Source organism: Ammospiza nelsoni, chromosome 7, assembly GCF_027579445.1.
Source record: "Ammospiza nelsoni isolate bAmmNel1 chromosome 7, bAmmNel1.pri, whole genome shotgun sequence".
NCBI classification, from domain to species: Eukaryota; Metazoa; Chordata; class Aves; order Passeriformes; family Passerellidae; genus Ammospiza; species Ammospiza nelsoni.
The window spans coordinates 30507252-30525401 of NC_080639.1; the positions used below are offsets into that span (position 1 = coordinate 30507252).

General features: G+C 43.8%; 1 protein-coding gene across 2 annotated transcripts in view; it reads right to left on the minus strand.

Moving 5' to 3' along the window:
• Nucleotides 1–214: 214 nt before the first annotated feature.
• HEG1 (heart development protein with EGF like domains 1) overlaps nt 215–18150 on the minus strand; it is a 51619-nt gene continuing 33683 nt past the window's right edge. For both annotated transcript variants that reach the window (XM_059476150.1, XM_059476151.1), the window contains exons 15-21: nt 17815–17975; nt 15963–16097; nt 11215–11257; nt 11075–11112; nt 10500–10587; nt 8898–9072; nt 215–7322 (exon numbers count right to left, since the gene is read on the minus strand). In XM_059476150.1, coding sequence (XP_059332133.1) covers nt 7173–7322; nt 8898–9072; nt 10500–10587; nt 11075–11112; nt 11215–11257; nt 15963–16097; nt 17815–17975 — 790 coding nt within the window. In that variant the 3' untranslated portion in view covers nt 215–7172. The remainder of the gene's footprint in view (nt 7323–8897; nt 9073–10499; nt 10588–11074; nt 11113–11214; nt 11258–15962; nt 16098–17814; nt 17976–18150) is intronic.

Sequence of the window (18150 nt, forward strand, 5' to 3'; positions counted from 1 at the left end):
GTTTGGCACAACTAACAGAACATACCCATTTCTTCTTTGCTTTTCAATTTAGTCATTCTATCAGGAAGCACCATCAGAAGAACAAAAGCAATTTCTTTTCTATGCAATTCCTAATTTTCTGGATTAGATGTATAATAATAATTAAAACCACCTAAAAATTGCACATGTTTCCCTTTACAGGCAAAGCTAAATACAATAAAAAGCAGGGACATAGTAATATTCATTGTTTTATTGTATCCTTTTATGATACTGACTAGAACGCCAGATTTAATAATATTGGATGCAGGTATAAAAATAATCCAATCCTTAAAAATTATATTTTGCTACTACAGTACTGTATAATTAGTGGAGGCTGAAAATATGATACAACTTTAAATAATACTGGTTTGGAAAACATCCTCAGAACCCCAGAGACTTGGAAGCAAACATTCAGAGACAGAGGGAAGGGAGTGGAGCAATGTCAAGAACATAAAGCAGGTTTACATTCAGGTTGTAAAGAAGCACAAACAAATGCTGAAAATTTATCTTTTGGAAGAGAGTTCACAAAAGGTGAGCTTTACTACTGAGATTCTAAAAGCTGCTTAAATAAATCATTATGATTTTACACACCAAGTTTCACCTTTGACTGGGACAAAGTCCTGTGGAATTTAATGGGTTTAAAGCAAATGACTGAGTTTAACAGGATTGCCTTTAAAAATGAAGGTAGTAAATATTTATCCTGTTGAGTAGTAAATATTTATCCTGTTGAGCTTCTTTTTTTTTTTTTTTTCTATTAAGTAAATCCATCCTAGCAGATTTTATTGAAGACTTTTAATGTCCAGCAAATTCTATAGCCGTATTCAAGAGAGGTGATCAGTGTTCACTGTATTCCACAGGACTTTTCCATACAGGATTTTGCTGATCTGGGGGCTGCCTGCTGCAGCCATTAACCCAAGTAGGGACTCCCATCTCTTCAAGCATTTCATTGAAATAGAGACTGAGCAATTTAGCATTTCAATACCACTTTGGAAGGACATCAGGTACCCTTGCTATGTGTTCCCTCAACAAGGATATTATGCAACACAGACTAGACACAGAAAAGGTGTCATCCCACACTTGATCTCACAGTACTAAAAGTCACACTTCTGCAAATTAATTAAGCATATTCTTTTTTTTTTTTTAATTTTGGTACTTCTTACTCCTTTGTGAATTTCTCCCCTGCTTTTCAATTTCAGCAGCTCAAGGGAATGAAGAATTAAATGTACATTGAAAAGGTCCCAGACTCTTATAAGCATAGGACATACCCCTTCTGAAACTAGGAGATCTTGCTTAATTTCTAAAGGGACAGGCAAGAGTGATCTGCAGAGCAGCTGACATGTGTGACAGCAGGAAGCATCTCTACATCCCTAGATACTACAGGATAGGAAAGAGGCAGGCTGACCAGTAAAACAACTACACAAAATTCACATTCACACTCTTCCCAGGAAACTGTTTCCAATCTTGAAGCTGTTTTGTTCATTTTCACATAACACAGGTTCCGCTACAGTAATAATTATGCTTTAAAAAAAAGAACAGAAAAAACATGGAGAGGCAGGAACAGTATCACAGAAACAGGCGGACAGAGCCATGGGAAATCATGTACTACATGCAGGTGACCCTGGTGGTGGAGTAATTCAGGCCTAAAAAAAATTTCTTTACATTCCATGGGAGAGTTGCCCAGTCACTGTGGGGATGCTGGATTACATCCTTTGTGTGTAAAGAGGAAAAAACATTAGTCAGCATAGGAAGAGCATTTAGCTAAAATGCATCCCTTCTTGTTAATTTAAGGAAGAAAGCTAAAGATTACTATTAGGGAATGAAAATTCCAGCTGGGTTTGGAATGCATATGGCCATTGACCAGCATCAGAGACAAGTCCTGGGAAAGCAACTCAGCATATCTGCAGCAATGTCCAAACCCACTCTGTGCTCACTCAGGTCCCAGCAAACAACCTGTACAAGTACTGACACAAACAATTTCACAGTGATAAATACCTCTCTCTAACTGCAATTTATTGCTATTTTTAAATAGCAATAAAGAGTGTGGAGGCAGATAACTTTCATAAAGCAGTTCATGAGCAGTAACTCAGTACATGACTGTGCCAGTAGGTCTTACAGGAAATGCCACAAGAGCAATGAGATTCATTGCTGCTATAAAACCTAACCCTTCCAGTGTGGGGTAAAACCTGGTCCAGTTTATCCACTTATGGCCCAATTCAGTGCTGTGAGGTTTCAACAGTGTGAAAAAACTAAGCCTGATTTTCCCAGTGCAGCTGGAAGGACAGGGCAAGCAGCAGGACACAGGAAGACTGTATGTTCAAGATGCCTACTGAAAGATTCCTCAAATCTGTGTTTTGCTGATCAGTTCACTGGGACTGCCTCTCCTATGCTGACTGTCAGGGGTATTTTTGGGGGTAAGGCATTTTGTCTGTATAACTGGCAGAGCACCATAGCAGCAAACACATGCCTCTCACAGTTTTTCCTGTCAAGCAACAGAATTAGCATTTTTTTCCCAAATTTAATTAAAAACACACCCACACAACTGCCCTTGGGTCATTGCTGACTCCTCCCCTCACTTTCCACAGCAGCCAGGAGCAATAGCAATTTATGAGCAGTCTTAGTGTAGTTTTTCTTCCTTTCCCCACATCTGGCTGAACCACTTGCATTCTCCATACCAAAGACATGCCACTTCCCTCCTATTCTCTCACACAGTGGAGAATGATTCCCCTTGGCAAAAAGGGGAATCCCACACATCCAGTGTGCTCAAAATTTTCAGTTTGGGGTAGCTAGAAGTAATCTAAAAGAGAGATGAGAAATAAGCTGGATGATGAGAAATATCCTACAGGGAGTTAGGTTGTGAACAGAGAAGTATCTGATTTTGAAAGTGGGCTGGAGGGCACAGAGAGACCCTTCTTATACCCAAGAGGAGTGACAAGCCCCACTCCACTGCCAAAGGGAGCTTTGTTCATGGCAGACACAGAGAGGGTCCTGGTGGCAGCTTTACACAGAGACAACCAGCACTGAAACACTGCCCCCATCCCTGCTGTGGCTGGGTGAGTCCCTGCTGCTGGGTGAGGCAGTGAACACTGCAGTGAAACAACCACCACAAACCGTGACACAGCACAGTGCTCTGCACCCACCCCTCGTGTCCCAGGGGAGCTGGGAGTGGGTGGTGTCTGGCTGGAGACAGGAGCACTGCAGCACAGGTTGCAGCTGGGCTGGTGGATCACCCCAGGCTGCCTCTGTCACCTTCGCAAAAGCTTCCTGGAACACCCGGGGAAAGCACCTGCACTCACCTGGGCGCTGACTCCTCCTGCCTGAACCCCTCTCTTGCCTGCTGGGCAGGGCCTCCTAAAACACCCAGAGAAGATGTGGCAAGCCAGGAGAGACCCTTTTTCCCCTCCTTATGTGGACTATGCCTTGGGTCTGAGACTCCTTCCTTATCCAAGCTACACAGAAGGTCAGGCTGCAATGGATAAACTCTCACAAGAAACGCCCCGATGTTTACTTCCATTGGCAGAGAGAAAATTTCAGTGCAATAACACTCTTTCAGAAAATTCCAAGTTTTGCAGTCCTCACTCAGAAAATCCTGCTGGATTTACTGAGACTCTTTCTCTCCAGATACAATTCGGCAAGAATTTGAAGACCATTAAGATATTAAAATTATTACTGTCAAACTTTTGTGTGCTTTCTTTAGAAATTCACTCAATTCCACTCAAATCCCTTGCAATTTGCCATGTGCTGGGAGATACAGACCAGAAGTTTTGTTCATATACTCTTTGTGCAGAAGGACTGCAATTGTGAGTTGGTGTGCCATACTTTGCCCTTGTACCTGACACGCAGAAGTTCATCTCCCAGTCTTTGAACTAACCAAGCAGTTAAACATTTTTGCCTATAAGCATAGGCCTAAATGCTTCCCCATCTGAGGAAATGCTGGCACATGGGAAAATCATGGGGTTCTCAGCATTGCTGGGACATCTTATCACAAGCTACTTTGCTAAAAAGGGACAAAGTCCAGTGCTTGTCTATAGGCTTTGGATTTAGATTTTGCATGAATTGCGTCTTCTTTTCTTTTGTAACAAAAACACAGCTCTGCTCCATACCAGGTGAAAGGCAGCCCTTTCTGTCCTGGATGAAAACTCTGATCAGCATGGCAACGAACAGCTAATTCTTGTGCTTTACCTGTTGTAATATTTTGGACACTGTAAGTAGAGCTTTCCTTAAATACACTTCCTTAGGTAGCTGTACTTCCTATGAGCATCCATTCCTTTCCCCCTACAGCTGAGATCAGCTGTGCACTACCAGCTGCAAGGCTGATTGTGGATCAGACAGGTGTGAAGCTGCATGCATTGTCACCAAAAGTTCATGCAAGTACAAAGGGTACTGCCCTGAGTGTCCATAAAGCTCTGGTTCTCTGCAAGCTCACCCTGCTGCTTCTGCACAGAAGACAAGAGCTGAGGCATAAAAGAGACAGTGTGTTTGTGTGCTATGGCTGGTGCACTGAACTGTGCCTTCTCAGGCACATCTGGGGCACCTTTCCTGTCTTGAAGTTTTGAGAAAACAGAAGCAACTGTGAGCAGGGACCAGAAACCTCTAAGCCAACACAGCTTATAATTGCCTGTTGCTGTCTCACTTCCCTCTGGATACCAGTTACTGACCTTTGGTAGGGAACACAAGAGCCTTTGAAGTGCTGGGAAAGGATCTGGGAACTCACACCATCTGTGGGATGCAAGTACCCCCTTCCTGATAGAGAGCTCTTCATCCCCCCAGGTTTGCCTCCAGTGAGCAGCCACACAACACATGAGCATCTGAATTAGGGTTAGACACTTTGGGGGATGCACCCCATGATCCTCAGTGCTTCAGTCAGCTGAGCTACCTAATGAACTTAGCTGTGAGTACTGTGTCTTTTAAAGCATGGTGGGGGAGAAGGGAATATCAGCTTATGTGCACACTACAGATGTGGTGAGTTAGTGGCAATGGAACCGTGCTATTTCTTATCCTTGTACAAGCAGCCACCTTGAATTAAAAGCACATTCACATTCAAGAGGAGAAACTGCATCTGGACCTTGTATCTAAACAGGCTTTGGGTGACTCAGATTAACAGTGCAGTAAAGATAAGTGGTAAATATACTTCATGATATTTAATTATATTTCCCACATGTGAGCCAGGGCAGTCCCCAGCACAAATGCAGGCTCTTGGAGAATAGAAACTAACCCCGAGGACTTGGGGTGTTGGTTGGTGAGAAGCTCAACATGACCCAGCAATGTGCTCTCACAGCCCAGAAAGCCAACTGTGTCCTGGGCAGCACCAGATTCTCTCCCTCCACTCTGCTCCCCTGAGACCCCACCTGCAGCGCTGTGTTCAGTGCTCCCATCAGAAGAAGTGAGGCCAGAGGAGGCCACAAAGGTGGTCAGAGGCTGGAGCACCTCTCCTGTGAAGACAGTCTGAGAAAGTTGGGGCAGTTCAGCCTGGAGAAGAGTAGGCTCCAGGGAGACCTTAGAGCACCTTCCAGTAACTAAAGGAGGCCTACAAGAAAGCTGGAGAGGGACTTTTCACAAAGGCATGCAGGGATAGGACAAGGAAAATTATTTTAAAGCAAAGAAAGTAGATTTAGATTAGTTACAAGAAAGAAATTCTTCACTATGAGAATGGTGAGGCACTGAAACAGGTTGCCCAGAGAAGTTGCCAATCCCTGCAAGTGTTCAAAGCCAGGTTGGATGGGGCTTTAAGAAACCTGGTCTAGTGGAAGGTGTCCCTGCTTATGGCAGAGGAACTGGAAAAAAATGATCTGTAAGATCCCTTCCAACCCATTCCAGGTTCTGTGATTAGTAAGATCTCTTTCCACAACTCACTTTAGGTCAGAATACAGTCCATAATTTTCAGCCTGATCTTTGGTGAGAAATGCAGTAACTTAAATTCTTCAGCTTCTGCTAATATGAACAAATACACCTGGGTGAGGAAACTTGCCTGGTCTGAATCACTCGAAACTAGGATGGAAGAAAGAAAAACACTTCAACATAAGTGATCTTTGCTATGCCAGGATTGCAAGCATCATGTTTTTCTCTTCCTTAAATGCAACTGACTGCAGTAAGCCCTCTTTTCCAATGCACTGAAAGTCTCCACAGTGCCTACAAATTCAAGGTGGACTCTGGAGGTTTGAAAACATATCCCACCTTCAGTGCCCAGAATTCAGGTTCCTCTACCCAGCCAAGACTACAGCATTATTACTCCTTCACAGGTTCCTCGTAAAAAACATTCTGAATTCACAGCTCATCTTCTTCTTCCCTGTGAGTAATTACTTAATATTGTATTGCTGTGTCTACAGGCATTTAAATCCTTGCAGGGAAACAGAGCCCCAAAGGATCCCACATGGAAGCACCCTGATGGCATGTAGTGGCATCACTTCTGAACAATATTGGTTGACAAAACAACAACATTCTCTACATACAGAAGATTTCAAAGCAGCACAGAGGAACAACTGTGCCTTTTTTCTGTTAAAATTGCAGTGGTGTGACTAACCTTCCCACACTCCTTGGAGACAATGAATCCACAAATTCAGCCAATATTGCCAGACACCTGGCTTTGGCAAGGACCCAGAAATCTGGAGAACTTTTACCAGTATGAAGGTGAACATAAGTCAGCTTCCCTATCATACATGAAACCGACAGCGAGGCAGTGATCTAAAAGGGAGTGGACAAACTTGCCTGACCAAAAGCAATTGCACAGTGAATCTTTGCATGAAGGCTGGCTAGGAAGACAAGCACAGTCAACAGTGAACGAGATCTGTAAACAAGACACTCCCTAGTGGTATTCAATGCAGAGTGCTGGGCACAGTCCATCTGCCTGTACTGATCCATGCTTGCCCGTGTAGCGCCAAGAGTGAAGAATGAATAAGGAGTACACGTGTTAGCTTCCCACTGGGTCTTTTAGTGATGTGCTTCTTGAGCCATTCCCTCCTCTTCCTCCTCCTCCTCTCTGATGCTCAGCAACTGTGACCGTCCCTCAGGGCAGCAATGCTCAGCATGAAGTTCAAAGTCCTTCCTATTAAATGGGAAGAGTAAGATTGATGTGGCCTCAACTACCCAGGAGACAGATTGCACCTGGGAATTAAGGGCCACACAACTGTGTCAATCTTCCACTCCCTCTCCACTCTTTGCTAAAAGTAGTCTCTTCTTCTGGTTTCATCACTAATGAAGGACGGATTGTATTGTCCAGGGTAGATGCACGAATGTCGAGATCCAGGCAAACCAGTGTAGGGAGGAAAAAGTCCATTTCTTTCCAGTTCAGGATTTCTCAGTCCAGTTGGCTGTATTAGCAAAACAAAACAAAAAAAAAATTAAATAAAAAGGGTCTTATTCTCACACTCAAATCCTTCTTCAGGCACAGCATTACCATATTTCTTTGCTGTTGGATCAGTAGGCAGAGTGAACAATGGGATCTCTAATGATCTCTATAATCTAGAACCATTTTTGCTGTATTGCCTGAAGGGATTATTATAATGAAATCTAATTTCAACATCTGGCCAATGAACAGATTTGAAACTTACCTGACTCTGCCAAGTGCAGTCTAAGTACACAGTTAAATTTTAATTAAAAAAAAAAAGTCTACTGCTGAGCTCAGGTATTGAAACAACTCTCATTTAAAGGATAGCATCCTAGAGCCATCCTTAAAGGAGACAATTACAGAAAATCAAAGGTTGTCTCCTGCTCTGAGTATTACCTGGGCACTTCTCTCCCCATTTACCATAGGTACCTCATCTCCCAACACAGACCCTTGAATTATATGTCAAATACAAGACTATCTGATCTTCCTTTCTCTCCCCTTCCTGTAACTAAGTAAGATTCCTGGGGACACTTGGTGGAGGAACATTGATGCCTAAGATCAAGTCTGTAAAATCCTTTCACCCAGTGAATAACATGAAGCTTCTGGGTTTAATCTGTTATAGAGCAGATCCCTGCAAAACCCTCATCACCTACTGCTTGCTAAAAAGTTTCCATTTCTTGTTCCCAGCATAATGAGAATCTTTATTTAGTCTAAAAAATTAGGCAATGTATTTTCATTTCAAATATCTCATTCTTAGTGGAAGCATGAAGGAGAATTGTTCAACTCCATGCTGTGCAACCCAATAAATTTGCTCACTGAAAAACTTAAAATATAAGCCAGGAAAATAGTAAAGCTCTCTGCTCTGGAAAGCAAGGAGACCAGAATGTGTGATTTGGGTGAAATCCTGTGACTTTCACTCTCATGAGCAACCCACACACACCTTAAGGACATGTTGCTGAAAATGAGTGACAGATGATACAGCAGCACCACAGCTCTGGATACAGCCATTAGCAGATGGTACCAACCATGCCATAACAACTGGAGCTTGTGTCTTTCTGTGCCCTACACAGCCTATTAGTCCTTAATTCCTCAGAGCTGAAGGGATGCTCCTCATGTACCTTGGAGAGGGAAGGAATGGAGGAAAAGAGGGGTCCTTAGTGACCAGCATCTTCCTATTCTGGGGCCAAGTTCCCCAGACAGAGGTTTCAACCTTCCCCTTCATCAGTGAGGGTGGACAGGAGAAAACTGCCAACAGGGAATGCTAGCAGTTTATCCAAAACCTTTAACTGTCCTTCTCTACTCCAGGATTGGGATTTTTGGGCATTTTTACCAAACTATTCCTAGACATTTCCTCAGCATTCTTCCTAATGACATCTCTTTGTGATATTCATCACAGGTAATACCTAGAGCCTATAGGACTCCTAAAATGCCTTGCTATGGAAGACATTTACTTTGCCCTTTTATCTTGCAGGAAAGGGATCTGCACTTCCAAAAAGAAAGGAATATCTCTTTCCTGTACGAGGCACAAAGGGTTAAAAGTGAATCTATGGATAGATACCGAATAATACACATCTGTCATCTGCAACAGGTTCTTGGTGCTTCCATTCTCCTGCATCTCGATGGTCTCTCTGCCCCACTCCTGTGCCCGGGGATTCTTCGGATATTCAGCATAGGGTGACATCTGGAAATCCCCACTCTTGAAAATCAGTTTACTTATGTCATTTTTATTCTTCCTGTTTATAAAAGAATGAGGGAAAGTGAAAACTTACAACTTATCCTGCTGTCTTGTATACACTTCTGGCATGATCTCAGGAGAGATCATTATTTGATGTCACGAATCTTGACTGGGAACAAAGATCACCTCAGAAGGACTACAGTCCAGCCATCTGCTCTGAAGCCAAGTCAGATATGAAATCAGGTCATGCAGCTCAGGGCATTATCAGGTGGGATTTGAAATCTCCAAAGTTACATGGTAACCTCCCTGAGCAACCTGTTCCACTGCCTTACTGCTCCCTTGGTGAAAGAATATTTCCCTACATTCAGTTTGAACCCCTCCTGTTCCAGCTATGCCCCTTGTCTCTTGAAAACATGTGTGTTCATCTAAGTCAATGGAAAAATCATGGAAATGGAGGAAGAAAAACATATGGAAGTCCCCATGCTATTAACTACAGCACTTGTAGGAACTATGTTAATTCCTAAGAAGTAAGACCTGCAAGGAGCTGGCCTGAGTGACACCAAATGTCCTTCCAGGACTTAATGTGTGGACTTTGGTGACACTTCCAGGTCAAAGGAGAGTATCCTCCAGGAAGTTACATAAGCTGCCCAAGGCCAAGGCTCATGAGATCAGTCCACCCTTGTGGAGATCTGCACTCTGGGCCACCTCATCTTCTGGCTGGGGTTTGCTGGCATCCCCCTGGCTGAAAATATAGGGTAACATGGGCACAACCAAACCACTGCCACATCGATATTACTGACAAATCCAGTTGCCAGCTTTATTAGAGAGCTTTGAAATCCTAGATTTGGGAACTGGAATAGCAGGGAGAAGGTGTTACTGCAAGGCATCCCTTTTCAGATAACATGAATCAGGAAATAGAGATTACTAGGCAAACACATCATGTCCAAAGCCACCTGCTGGTATGGGAATGAGGTGTGTATGTGTGTGAGTGTGTGTGTGAGAGGGAGAGACACACACAGTGAGAGCACATGCAGGACTTGTCCATAAAGATGGATGAAAATAGCCTTAAATACACTCGAACACCACTTGAGCAACAGCAAGTAACCTCTCCTGTTGCCTAAACTGCTCCTTTCTACTTAGCTTGCACTTTTGAGGTCTGCTTCCTGGCTTCAGAGCCTTACAGCTCTGCATTGGGAATGACTCCCCTGCCTCTCCATACTTGGAGGACATGATTTCCAGGTGTACCTTTAAGAAACACCCAGTCCATTGTTTAGCCTGGCTGCTGGGGAAAAAAATTAAAAATTCCCCAAATGAAAGCACAGTGTGATACTTCTGTATCTCAGATTACCCCACTTGCTTAGCCTATGTTTTCACCTATGTTTTGGTCCTTAGCTGCGCTATGTTTTAGTCCTTAAGAGCTCACACGGGGGACTCTGGGTGTGGTGCAATCCAGTGGCACTGAGGTGGGCTGGCAGCAGTACCTACCGGCAGCAGGTGACAATCAGTGCAATGCCCATGATCAGCAGCAGTCCCCCTCCTGCAGCTGCAATCACCACCGTGATCAGCTGATAGGCTGCAGACAGGAGAGACAGAGGCTGAGAAACAGCAGTGTGGTTTAAACCCCAGTGTAACATACCCACAGTCCCCATGCAAAGGGATTAGCTGCTTATTTCCCACCTTCCCCCCTTCCCGTAAGCAAAATAGCCCTAAGAAATAGAAACAAGTTCTTGATTCCCTAAGGAATAGATTGCCTTCACTGATAGATCAGAGTAACTCAAATGGATTTACCTTCAAATATCTAGCTTCAAGAGTACCCACTATATGTGCTATCCTGACAGACCATACAGGGAAAGGAGATCTCCTTTTCTTAAATGACATTAAGTCAGCCTTGTAAAAGAAGGTCCACAAAATTACTTTTAACAGAAAATGAAGGAACAAAAAGCACTGAAAAAAGTAGTGTGTACCTACTGCACTTTAGACACAGTCACTTGCAATTATTTCTTTCAAACCTCCTATTTCTGACACTGTAGAAAACGAAAGGAATGAAATTTGATACTCACGGTTTCCACAGTTGAATCCACCCAAGCCAAAGGGGCAGCTGGGAACAGAGAACAACAGGGAGTTTCAGCAGCTCAGTTGTGCCAACAGGTCACCAGAGCAAGGATGGTGGGGTGGGAGGAGGGCAGAACAGTCACCATACCTCACACAGGTCTCGTTTTCCAGCTTATATCCATCTTCACAGGCTGAAAGCAGAAAGAAGGGCCATGAGCACCGCGCAGTGGAGCCGGCAGGGATTTCCCAGCGCAGCCTCACCCGCCCGCCCCCGGCTGCACCGCCGTGCGCTGGATGGGCGGCTGGATGTCCTCTGGCCGGGGCAAAACATCAGGCACTTGAGGTGAATAGGGTAAATTATACCTCCTGCTGACTTTAATGGAACCATTTCAGGGCTCCCAAGCGGAGCCAGTTTGGAGCCTGGCACAGGGAGGGCTGCTAGCATTCCCAGCAGAGCTTCTTGCCCAAATGAAAACTCACTGCACACTTGTGCTGCTTCACACAAAACAGCAAAGCAAAAAATGTGCAAGTGCCTCCAGTTTTCATTTTGAAAGTCCACTTAAACTATGCTACTTCAGCATTGGCACATGTTATCAATTACATTTAAATGTTAATACTGCAACAAGACATTATGCAAACACAGTCAGGGTAACCCAAAGTGGGATGCTGATGTTGTTTTTTCTCATGTCACCTTTTTTTCAGATTTTTCAAATTTGCAGCTGAATCAAATTTTGAGATATCATATTTTACTATATGAAGAGAAAATTTTTCAATAGAAAGTTAATTTATTAGGTCTAGATAATCCAGAAAACTGCTATGTGCAAAATGTTGGTGAAAAACTGGAACCATCACTTCAAAATAAAATAATTTCCATGCTTATGGACAGCTATCCTAAATTATCTGAGGAAATTATACCACCCTTCTGATGAACAGCAAAGGGGATGATACACAGGATGCACAACTATAAGGTTCAAAATACTGGTAAGATCACTATTTTTCTCAGCAATAGTCCCACCAGAGCTCTGGCAGATCTGCTGCCTTTCACAGAGGCAGTGAAGGTGGTCACTCAAAGGCCTGGGCAGGAATGACACAGACAGAGTCACTTTGGCAGAGGGACAAGCCAGAGCAGGAGTGACAGAGACAGAGTCACTTTGGACAGAGGGGCAAGCCAGAGCTAGCACAGGCAGCAGCCCTTGGGGGTCAGCAAGACATCACCCAAGGTCTGGAAACGCCCTGTAGCACATTCCATGGGGAATTGTTCAATGAAAACAAAAATGCTTATGGATTTTTCCCCCATCAAACACTTTTGCTTAAAACTGTCACAGAATTTCCCTAAATTTAATTCCAGTTTCAAATCAAATACTTGGACTGGAGCTACATTTTACAGAAACACCCAAGACTGATTTTAATATTTTCAATGACAGACAATCAACCACAGCACTGGGTCAGAAGCTCACAAAGTTAATTTTCCTCAGCCATTAAAAACATTCACCTTCTTTCTGGTCTGAATTACCCCAGTGTCAAATTCCAGACTTTGGATGTTTACTTATGAGATTGGAAAAGGTTATATGATTAGATTTCTCCTCCTCACAACCAAATCACTCCTTTATCTTTAATAAAGCCAAGGCCACTGAGATCTTTGAGTCTCCCTAATTACTGCAGCTTTTCTCTGAACGCTCACAGGTTCTCTTTGACCCTTTTGATTTCTAATTCCCAGAAATAGATGTTGCAAGCCCAGGGATAACAAAATTTACCATCTTCTGCCTATCTCACATCCTCAGGATGTGTGGACACAGAAGACTGCAGCACTCACATCACTTCTGTGGCTGCAGACACAGACTTGCTGTAGCAAGTGGCACCAGTGATGGTGGGGGGCTGATGCCCACAATACCTGGTCTTGCACACCTTTCTTTGATCTATGTGGCCCCACTACTCCACCACCACCTCCCTCATTCCATTTATTTTTCCAGAGCTGAGGATGTGGAAGGTGAAGCTCATTACACAGCCCCCCTGCTGCATCACACTGTGATGCTTTTTGTACCAGGTATATTTTGCTCCCTCTAAGATGATTTCTTTGAAGTAAAGGAGGAGAGCAGAGGTAACTGAAAGAGTTAAGAGCCCCAGTCAGCAAACAGCCAGGGCAAGGATAGTAAATCCCAAAGAATCCTTGCCTGGCTCATTCATCTCACTGGGGCATTAGCTAAAGGAGGAGACTGGATGGGTTGCTCCTTTCCCTTGCTAACAAAAGCAGACTGAAAACATTATGGAGTGAACATTCCACCACAGGATTGGGCAGTAACAGAAAGTGCAGTGGAAGGGAGGGAAGCATCCCCTCACAGCTCACAGGAGTTTCCTTCTCTAATGAGCACAGAGCCCTGTGTATCCCAGCTCCAGCCCACCCCCTGCATGCTGGGAAGGCTGCAGGAGCAGGCAGGCAGGTGCTGGAGCCCACTCTAAGCTCAGCAATGTGTGTGAGGCATGACACCTGGAGCAGTGTCATGGGCAGGACAGCCCTGGCACCTCGCTGGCACACAGCTCTCAGGTCAGGGAGATATGGGAGCAGAAAAGAGGAAGAGCAAGAGCCTGAATATGCATTTCTCTGTCTTACTTAAAAACTTGGTGCTTATGTATTTTCCTCTCCTCCCTGTGTCTTTTCCTGCCACTTTGCTTTCTCCTTTGGCATCTTTGCTGCTCCTCTGAACACATTCCCAGGAGAACTCTCACTGTCATACTCACTTGGCAAGACTCCAAACACAAGCAGGGAACAGAGGAAAGGCCTAAGGGTCAGGGGCCAAGCAAAGCTGTTGAGTTGTGCTCTTCAACCTAGGATTCCTTTGCCTTCCCAAAAGACACTCAGGGGTCTCTTTGGAAACCTGCTTTGCTGCTCCTTGCTTCACTCCAGAAACACTCTGTACTGGTAAAAATAGCATGCCCTTGAAAGGCTGGCACATTGGGTTTGCTGCTCTGGTACTGAAATAGCCATACAGATACTGAGAAGCTGAAAATCAGCAGCAACCCAGAGACACTGAACAGCACATCAAGAGGTACCCTGGCCAACATGCTGGACCTCCTGTGGCTCAGAGACCCAACCCTTCCCTGGCCCATGGCTTGCTTTCCCAAGCATGTCCCTGGGGACAGATGCCTCAAGGAGGACAGAACAAATCCTGTGGGTCAGTGCAGGCAATTCTCCCAGCCTTCCCACGGGGGAGACCGGACAGGGCAGCACAATAGCCATTTCCCCCTTTGCAAATCCTATAATTGGAGCTCCTAGACCACATTTTCACAGCCCACAATGAGGGTCGGATGCTCACAAGACCTTGGTTCCTGTTTAGGCACTAAAAGGGCAGAGGTTTTCAAAGAGGCTGGTATATTGTATGCTATATTTATCAGCAAAATAGCCCTGAATATCAAAATGGGGGCCATAGCTTGGCTTTTGAAAAGCCTTTAAAAATCCCAACCACCTGGCTTGCCCAGATGGGCACAAGTGATAATGAAAATCTGGCATCTTGTCAGAGAGGGGCACCATGCAGCCAGTGCTGCCCTCATGCCTCTGCACTGCTGCCTAAATCCAGCATCAGCCCTGTCCCTCAGACACCCTCAATAAGATCAATAAGATGTTTCCTACCCACAGCAGTGAGATGAAGGTGGCATTTAGGCCTCACTGTTTCCAGATAAGGTTTTCATATTTTCCACAGCAAATAAGTTTCTTAAGTATGGAGTAATCATACGTTCGAGGTCTTAGATCTCTTAGCCCTGTGCAACCATCACACCCAAGTGCCTCACAGCCTTTCAGGTATTTATCTTCACTGCTTGGCAAGAGGCATGGACAAGACAAATGGAGTAACTTTCCCTGGGTCCCCACACTCCATGATGGAACAAGAATTGGGTAAAAATCTCTCAAGTTTCAGCTCAGCTCCTCACTCACTACATAGGCCCCTCTCTGACTCTCTAGGGTTGGTGGAGATGCTCAATATTTCCCAAAAGAAATCCTTCCTCCAACATACAAGATATGGGGAAAGGAGGAAAACACAGAGAGAAAGGTTTGGTCACAAAGGAGCCACAGAGTGCAGGAGAGGCAGGGCCATGACCTGGCAAGCAGAGATGCCCATCTATGAGCTGTCCCTCCCATAGCACATGAGTTATTTCCAGGCACATTTTTCTCACTCTCAGATTTGGAACTGACAAAACATCTCCGCCTATTTCAAGAGCAACCCAGCAGGCAGTGCCAGAAGCAATATATTACCACTACTGCAATTGTTATTGATATGTCATCAGAAAAGCCTTACAGCAACCACAAACTAGGGAATGGACACCCTGATCCTCCAGAAGTCATTTTGAACATTGGCATGTAAAGACTTTGTTTAAAATGCAGCAAAACCAGATTTGTTGATCTGAGGAGTAGCTAAAAAATACCATTAAAATATCTTTAAGCTTAAAATTTCTATTTGGAACTCACCTGAAAAACAAATTCATAACCATTTTCAGATACAAATTTTTAAAATACTGATGATATATTAATATAAGCTTTTGAGTTTAAAGCACTTCCCCTAAGTTCACTGAGAGTTCAGACAAAATCAAAACAGGCAGAGACACACATCATCTCTGCTCTGTGCCACTGAACTGGAGCCCAAAGCAGCCAGGCCCCTTTCTCCCTCTCCTCAATCACTGAGACTCACAGCAGGCTCCAGAAAGAGATAATATTATTCCTAGAGAGACACTGTGTCTTCAGTGTCTGCTGAAAAGTCCCCTAACTAAATAAAAGAAACTTGAGCTGCTAATATTTATTCATAATATCGAGGGTTTTGCAGGCACAGCACTACAAGCACACACTCATTTCCACTGCAACAAAAACTTTGAGGAAAATCCAGGCAAAGTACACCACATAAAGAGCAGTACCTCTGCAGGAGTGGTCCATCTTGTTGTATTTGAAGTACCCACTTTTGCACTGGCAGAGAGCAACCCCATCAAAGTCGGTGCATTCTGAAGTTTCCTTGTCACATTCAGGGTCCTTCTGTCTGCACAAGCTGCCAGCTGTTGGTAAGAGTGGCCAACATCAGCATGGTTCTCTCTGAACCCACCATTATGCACATTTGCTTTCCCTAGGCATCCCATTCAGTTGATGTGCTGATTTAATCATTTTTTTTTTTTAAGTAATATTTGTTCCATTAGGAGGGAGTCAACATTACCCTGTGTCACCATTTCTTGTGTATCTACCATCATTTGCACAGGCAAATAGAGGGGGTGAATAATAAATGTTTCAGTTTGGAAGCAGAAGGGGAAATGAAAAAGAGAAATCTGGTTTGGCTCAAGCTCAAACACATTCATCCCCTGACACAGTTCAACAAATCAATTTTTAAGTTTATATCAAGCAAAACATTACACAAAACCAATTCTTTTCCATTTCAGTACTAAGCACTGGATTTTTCCATTTTTCAAACAAAAAATTGTACTTTCATTTATATCACTTTGAAGCAGTGTTTTAATTTAGAAAGTCAGATTTGTTACAATGAGCATTCAGCAAAACTGTGGATAAATGATGGAAATTGTGACATCAAATTTACATTTTTACTGGGAGGTCAGACTAAATGGAATTAATAAATATTTGTGAGAAACAGGATTTTATGGAAAATATGTCACTCGTTTGGCACTCTCCTTTTATAAACCTTTCCTTGCTAGATCAGGATTTTTTTAATCTGACATGTTTTCTTTTAGGTACTTACACAGGAATATAATTTGTTTCTTACTCTGCTTATTTCAAGTTAGAAGTTGACTTTACAGAAGCACTGTATCAGAGGTAATGGGTAAGTATAATCCAAGTATGTTTATCCAAATAATTTAAAGCAAACCATGGGCTGAGTATGACTTTAAAATACAGCACATTATGTATAAGTTACAAAAATAATTTGTTACAATACATTGCAATAAAAGCATAAACTGAACTTCTCATCTGCATGTTTACTTTGCCAAAATGATACTGGGGGTTTGCCACTAAAGCCAGGCTAAGCATTGCCACCCTTCATCCTCCTTGAGGCCAAACCTTAAAGCCTTGAACCCAAAAGTCACAAAACAGCACATGCAGCAGTTTCCTTGCAGAAATCTCTCACAGATAAATCTCCTCCATCCCTTCCTCAGGAGGTGAGAGCTGGGAGATGCCAGGGCACAGCATTGGGGTCCACCCGGAGAAGGTCACTGGTGTCCTTCCCCACATCTTTCTGTGCTGTATCCACACTGCCCTTGGGCAGATGGAGCATTCAATACAGAAATCACAGTTCTCACTGATTGTGAACCATTTTACAACCTGCAGAACTGAAAGTGGGCAGGCAGGAGAGCAGGGCTTGCTGGGCAGCCTCCAGCAGCTCTAATTGAGCTCACCAGCAGGGTTTTGTCTCTGGGCTTTCACACCATTTCCCTGGCTCCCAGCCACACGTGTGAAATTAAGAGTTACAGTTTTTTCATCTTGCTGGGCCCAGTGTCACATCCCAGAGATGAAAGGCATCCCTACAATGTCTCTAATCCTGTGCTGCACAAATTTTCACAGAGGCAGATTTCTCACACATGTGGAAAAGATAAGGCTTGGTATCTGCATCCCTTTTGTACTGGGAGGTTCTTAAGATGACTCCCATTTAAGCAAGATAAAAAGATACAGAGGGATTTTTCCAAATGACAAAATGCTGTCCCCCTTTTATAAAAGGAGCCAAATAAAACATCCCTTTCCCCTCCTGCCACAGCCCTTCCAGATGCTATTTACCTCTGTGAAGTGATTTCAGGCTTGATATGAACTGGCAGGCTTCAGTGGGGGATTTGCAAGCTCGAATGTAGCTTTTCACACTGCTGATAACATCGAAGAAAGTCACGTTGGATGCTAAAGAGAACGTGGATTGCACTGAAACGTGCACAAAATTTGCCTCCCTAATAAACAAAACAAAAAACAGCCCTGAGTTTTACAGGTCAGTTTGATGTCATCATTACCACCTCATACATAGAACGGCTGTTAATACAGGAGATGCTTACCACAGACACAGCACTACATGCACTGTGACAGACCTTAAAACCAGGACTAACCAATACCCAGAGAGGAGAATAT